Source organism: Tripterygium wilfordii, chromosome 16, assembly GCF_013401445.1.
Source record: "Tripterygium wilfordii isolate XIE 37 chromosome 16, ASM1340144v1, whole genome shotgun sequence".
Classification (NCBI taxonomy): Eukaryota; Viridiplantae; Streptophyta; class Magnoliopsida; order Celastrales; family Celastraceae; genus Tripterygium; species Tripterygium wilfordii.
In genome coordinates, this window is record NC_052247.1 from 3,934,535 (window position 1) to 3,941,266 (window position 6,732).

At 39.1% G+C, this 6,732-nt stretch overlaps 2 protein-coding genes across 2 annotated transcripts; one reads left to right on the forward strand and one right to left on the reverse strand.

The window, feature by feature from the left end:
• The first annotated feature begins 2,069 nt into the window (after positions 1 to 2,069).
• Positions 2,070 to 2,767, forward strand: LOC119980471 (oleosin G). Its single transcript, XM_038823176.1, has one exon. It carries the CDS (start codon positions 2,142 to 2,144, stop codon positions 2,619 to 2,621), a length of 480 nt encoding a protein of 159 aa, XP_038679104.1. The 5' UTR covers positions 2,070 to 2,141; the 3' UTR covers positions 2,622 to 2,767.
• A 2,093-nt stretch (positions 2,768 to 4,860) lies between these two features.
• LOC119980472 lies at positions 4,861 to 5,709 on the reverse strand. Its single transcript, XM_038823177.1, has one exon. It carries the CDS (start codon positions 5,666 to 5,668, stop codon positions 5,222 to 5,224), a length of 447 nt encoding a protein of 148 aa, XP_038679105.1. The 5' UTR covers positions 5,669 to 5,709; the 3' UTR covers positions 4,861 to 5,221.
• Between the last annotated feature and the right edge of the window lie 1,023 nt (positions 5,710 to 6,732).

Here is a 6,732-nt window from a genome sequence, read left to right on the forward strand (position 1 = left end):
AAAAATTTGTGTATCAATGGACCATAATCATGTTTCCATGAATTAACACCTACTTTCTTGTCCCTAAACCTCCTCACCATTGCCCTCCTGATATCTTCTAACATAGATATTATAGACTTGCTTCTTGCCTCAACTATTGTCCCATTGCAGGCTGCAAGAACCCTAGTGCAGCAAGTGAGAGTGGCGCAATTGGGAAAAAAAATCGTCTGTTCTTGCTATGTGAAAGACTGAAACCCTAATTGGAATTGGGTTTTGTATAATATAATTTCAATTTAATTTTTTATCAAATTCCATGTCAATAATTCCACATATTACTCAGATTATATAAATATATATGACATGTCAGAAAATGGTCTCTACGTCAACAATTTTTGATGGACCATGGATGGAAGGGCAAACGTGACCCATTAGTTGACGTTGAGGGGCTCATTTGGCACTAAAAAAAGATAGAGGGTTGAATTGACCCTTTTTCGTAACTTAGAGGGTCTATGTGATACTTATCCCTTTTTTTTTTTTTGTGTTATTAGGATTTAGGAGTTATGATGTAGTGTTTAGGGTTTAGGGTATGATTTAGGGTTTAGAATTTAGATTAGGAGTTCAGTGTTTATGATTAATTTTTTTACAAAATCATCTACATTATAACATTGTGATTATCAAAAATACTAAATAACTCAAAAAAAACTATAAAAAAATAATTATTATTTGGGGGATTTGGGGGTTAAGCCAACCATAGTCCCCTCCTCTCTCCATGCCACAACAAAAAAAAAAAGATCATCAAAATATCATTGTTGTACCCATCCATTCCTCCATGACTCATCAAATATTACATTTTGAGCATTCATACCCCCTTAAAATATTATCATTGCAATTGAACTACAGCCCCTACCCCTATCCCTAAATGTAGCGAGAGGCCTTGGCAGCCTATTGGGCACCATAAGACTTTGTCAAGCAAATGAGATTGAAAGGTATCACTTTAAAGCATTGTAAGAGTTGACAGGAATATAAAATGGCAGCAATAGAGCGTGGACACCATATGCATAGGAGCAGCCAAAATTTAGAGTTAAGCTCCTCTTATACAATGATCTCACCACTCTGCAAATCTCTTTGCAACCCAAGATGTGCCCACCCCTTAACAACCCCACTCTAAGGAGATCTTACCACTCTATATAGCTGTTTCCCACCCTAAAATGCTGGCACTCTTTACGACATCATTTTGATAGAATATTCTACGAATCACATGGATTAGAGATTAAAATGGGGGACAATATTTAGGCTTTGGGGGCGAGTCGGAGTCTTAAGGTAGGCTAGTTAGGGGTGTTAGAAAAATCATAGAAATCAAACTGACCGCCAAACAGATCAATCAATTGATCAGTTATTTAAAAGAAAAACTACAATGAGCCAACTGAAATAACCGATCGATTAATCAATTATTTTCGTGTCAAAAAACCAACCGTTTAGGCCAATTATTAGGATCTTGTTTTGTAAGAGGATGGGCCATTTAAATAGTGGACTGGGAATGGAACAAGACATGAGGCCTGTAACGGACCGTTTTGCAAGTTTATTGGCCCAATGATTTAAACTTACCAGTCCGAGCATATGGTAGTCAAGCACTGAGTCACCACTCATCAGTTCTTCGTACATGGGTTGCCCAAGCATCTGATCACAGCTGTTTCGCTAACTGGGCCCATCTTCTGCAGTCATACTAAAATTCATCTCTTTTCTTCATGAGGTGAAATAGCTAGAGGCCAAAAAAAAACTACAAATTCATCTCTTTCTTAGTGTTAAAAATCTCATCCTATTCATATCTATGATATTGTTCACTTAAAATTTAACGATTTCCGTAGATATATCGGGTCTACGCAACTTCTGTCACTTGGAGCGGTTTTACATAATGATACTTGAGTCGGGAGAAAATGCCTCAATTGTTAATTTCACACACAGAAGAAATAGTCCAGTCCCTCCACACGCGTATCTAGTACCGCCATAACTAACAGTCTAAGTGTCTAACACTCCTTTACACGTGTGATCACGCATGCATTCCGTTTTACACGTGTCTCTCTATTCGGATCCAAATCCCAACTCTCTCTTTTAACGAGTCTCTCTCACACTCTTCACCCTCTGTTAGCTTGGCTCCCCCAACAATGGCTGACCGTAACTCTAATCAGCAGAGATCACCCACACCCAACTCAATTACATCTTCATTTCTCCGCAAACTACACTTGCACTCGCCGAATTCGGCCCAAGTCGTGGGTATCTTGACTTTTATCATCTCCGGAGCTGTTCTCCTCCTCCTAACTGGACTCACTGTCACTGCGTTGGTTCTCGGTCTCATCTTCTTTGCTCCGTTAATCATCTTTACGAGCCCGATTTGGGTTCCGCTGGGTACAATCCTCTTCGTTGTTATTGCTGGGTTTTTGTCGGTTTGCGGGTTCGGGGTTGCTGTTGTGGTCGGGTTGTCTTGGCTGTACCGTTACTTTAAGGGGATGCACCCGCCGGGTTCGGATCGGGTTGACCATGCGCGCAGCCGGATTTATAACACGGCGAGCCATGTGAAGGACTATGCGAGGGAGTACGGTGGGTACTTGCAGAGTAAAGTCAAGGATGCAGCTCCCGGAGCTTGAGATTGATGCGTGGGCATCTGTTAGCGGAGCGGGTCATGGTGCGACCCGTTTTTTACTTGTTGAAATTTATGGGTTCTTTTGTTTGTTATTAGGAAAACTGTCTTGCTTTGTATTAATAGAATAAATATTTTTTCGTATTATTTTTATATTTGTTTTGTTTATTTTTTGAATTTTAAAATTTATCTTCAGTAAAATTGATTTATCATTTTCTCTAAAAGAGTAAAAGTTATTGATTAGTCACTATTATATTGAATTGACAAGATTAATATACACCTGGGCTCAAATTGATAATCGGTTGGTTAGGCTTCGTAGGCTCAAATTGATGATCGGTTGGGTTATACATGTGTATCAAGTTGGATTCCAACTCCAGGAACATCCATATGTTATTTTTTTTAAAAAAAAATTAATATTATAATAGATTTAGGGAAAAAAAATATTATAATAGATTTAGGGATTAGTGTCTTAGGGTTTGAGTAACATATCAAACCATAAGGATTAGGGTTTGAGTATGCATGGGCCAAAATCCGTCCTAAGGTTTAGGGTTTGAGTATGCATGGGCAAAATCCGTCCTGATGTAAATCTACACAAAGAGGTCCACTAAAGCCCAATCGACTAATGGGCCCACTAAAGCCCAATCTCCAATATGACCCATGAGAGTCAAAGCTCACTAGGCCTTGCTTTACACAAAGGCACAAAGTCCATGTTGCGAATGAATCTCCTACCCAAGTCCTTGGGCCTAATCAAAGTAGAAGGGTGTACCAGTCACGTGACCATAGCATCACACCGGTGTCCAAGCTTGACGGTCAACCTTTAGTATGATATTGTAGGTTGTCGAAGGCCTCCAAGGAAGCTCCTATTTAAGTCCTTGGCCCTAATCAAAGTCCAAGGGTCATATATACAGTCTATATGTGCCAGTCACGTGATCATAGCACCACACCGTGTCTAAGCTTGACGATCGACCTCTAGTATGATCTTGTAGGTTGTTGAAGGCCTCGTTCGACTCTACAAATTTATTGCATACTTTTGTCTCTATAGAGTAACATATCAACTATTCATACATCGCATTAGTTTAAGAATAATAAGCTAAGTAGGTTAATGAGTTATGTCATAAAATTCGTCACTAAAAAATTATTAAATTTACAGTTGATTGTATAATTTATTGGTTAATTTACAATATCACTTTTCTTTTTGAGAAAATAAAATGATTAATTTATTAATTGAACTCAATAACTGCAACGAGCAAAAAGATAACGGTTCAGTACAAGTGGGTTGAAAAGTTTCATGGGCTAATGCCTCAAGGGCCCATTGGGCCGATTTGGACAAGTAAACATTATAAATTGTTAAAAAGAGTTTTTGATCCAGCCCAGTTGTGGGAAGCGTGACAGTCAAGTGGAAGTATTTGAAAGCGGACCACTCCCTACCTACCCTATTTTTTCCAACTCCACAACTACCAAACTCCAAACCTAAATGCTAAAGCCCAAATGAAGAAGAGTAGGGTTCAGATATATTGAAAGCTTTGAATTCGCAGATCGCTGTTAACGGTGTCAATACTGCTGTGGAGTTCATGATTCTTCTCGGAGCTATTTTCTATTTCTCAATTCGTCAATACTGCTTGGATTCATGGAGTTCGATTCGTGATTTCCTTGGGGAATTCGGGGCTTTAAATCATGAAGAATTTATCTATATGTTCTTCTTTCTTCAATATTTATAAAATTTCTTAAGGCCCAACTTGGTTTACCCGGCCCAAGCCACAAATTTTAATTGTTAATCAGTGGGCCGGGCTTGAAAATGACAGACTTATGCAGTTATGTTACTCCGAACCAAAATGATATATGTCCATAAATTTTCCATCCATAAACCTACATAATCTAGGTGGCAAGTCAGATAGGCATGTCACATAGATTATAAAAAAAAAAAATTTATTAAAAAAGTCATATAGGCATGTCACGTGTTTATGTAAATTCATGGATGTTTATTTTATGGATGTGTAGTGCTTCCATACTCCGAAACTTAAAAGGAGTGACTCTGTGACTAGTGACGAGCGAAGAATTCCTACCAACGAGTAGTGATTCAGTTGGTAATCGATTGGGTTAGACATATGTGTGTCTAAGATTCAATTTCAATGAAAAACAAATTTCTCAGTGGTATTTCAAAAATAATTAACGAATTCCTTAGCTATCAAACTCTTTTAATCTAAATAATCAAAAGTATGAAGGAAATTTCTAAAAAATAAGAGAAGGATGGGAAATTTGGATAGGAACTCATGTTTTAGGAGCAGAGCACAACCTTATTAAGCACAACTTACAAGTTACAACATAATCTTCAACGGAAAATGCTAAAAATCTCGATTATTTTTTGTCCTAATTATTCCAACCGATAAGATGGAAATACATGATACATATGAAATCATAGGCTCTACGTATTGCACATGATCCATATGAAATCGTATGTGTCAATCTTAACATTTGAAATAGTTGAGATAAAAAACACGGAACTATAATACTTATGAGTGATGAGATAAAAAAAAAACACCAACCATTAAAAGTTAAAAGTACCAAAAATTGCACTGTCTCGCTTGGCTTTACCTTTTTATCTCTTCACTACACGCGCGTCAGGTACGCCGGCAGGGGACTCGTCCGCGGTGACCGTGGAGGAACCTCCGTAAGTGCCTTCCCGGTACTATCATAATAAATTACACCCGAGAAATCCAACGGCTGACACTTGTCCCCCATCAGGATCTCCCTCTGCCAGACCCCACCGTCCCCGAAATCATCTGGCGCTGCTATATCCAACCCTCGATCATGACCGTTCCTTTTCTTGTGGTGCATCAGAGTCATGGTCTTGTTGCTTATTTGATTCAATAGCCGCTTCGGCTTGCCCGCTAGCCCTGCTTTAGGCTTCAGCTTGATCGAGGCTTGGATGGCTTGTTTCTTGCACAGAGCAATAATAGACGCTACGGAGATTATCAAGCTGTGCGTAAACCGCTTTGGGCAGAAGCCATCGCCGCTACCGGAGTGGTCATACAATTTTGGTGATATATGAACCATCTAGGCGGGGATTTTCTCGTGTCTTGGTTATGTTTTGCGATTATGGTGGTTCGTTTCTGTGTGTGTAATATATATCTAAAACAATTTTAGGTGACCGGTAATAGCCGGTGTTTTCTAGGGTTGACTTTGACCAATGTGGTAATGATTGTCTAGTCACTACGGCAATATTACTGGTTCTTAAATCCCCTAATTAAAAAATTTACATATATGGAAATGGACCTCATTCTTTTGTACTATGGACTATTCATTATATTATAATAAATATCCCAGCAGTTGGTATCTCAATTACTGAGTTGGAAGCATGAGATTCAAATGAATTTGTAAGCTCCACATGATATACATGAAATACTGTGCGTACTGTAGGAGCAAATTCTACAATCGTTGAGTGATCAACTTTTATCTTCGAGGAACTCGTCTGCACCTTTGAATCCTATAAACATCACAATAAGAACAACCGTGAAAGCTCTTAGACTGGACTAGGGGGTGTCGGTCATAGAGGCTCAGACGATCAAGTCAGTATAGATCGGAGGTAGAAGACCGGCAATGGCGTAATTGTTTGTCTGAGTATTTTTAGTGAGGGGTCGGAGAGTTTAGGTTTTTGGTTCGTAATGTTTCGATCCTTCTATCTAAGGTAGGAGAAGGATATTTATATGAGAGTGAGGATCGACCTCGGAAGTTGTGTTGCCCACTTATGTCCCATTGATGAGACTGCATGGTGTAAGTGTATGAAAGTCAAGTATCTCGGTGGTGTCAGGATTGATAGCCGAAAAGTAAGATAAGGATGTTAGGACATATGAGGTGACTGGAACACGTGTCGATCGGGGTATGGATAGTATTGTGGGCAACAATTAATGCATGGATAATGTATGATAGAAAATCATACCTGGGGATCTGTATCTGTCATGTCCACAAATGTTAGTATGAACAGGATTGGATGATGCTCCCTTAGCGAATGATCATACAATGAGTTGGTGCTCGGGTGTGTCAACGCTTTCGCTACGGCGGAGCCATCGTGTGGGCGTCAATACAATAAAGATATTTTGAGACATAGTTTCTGTCTAAGG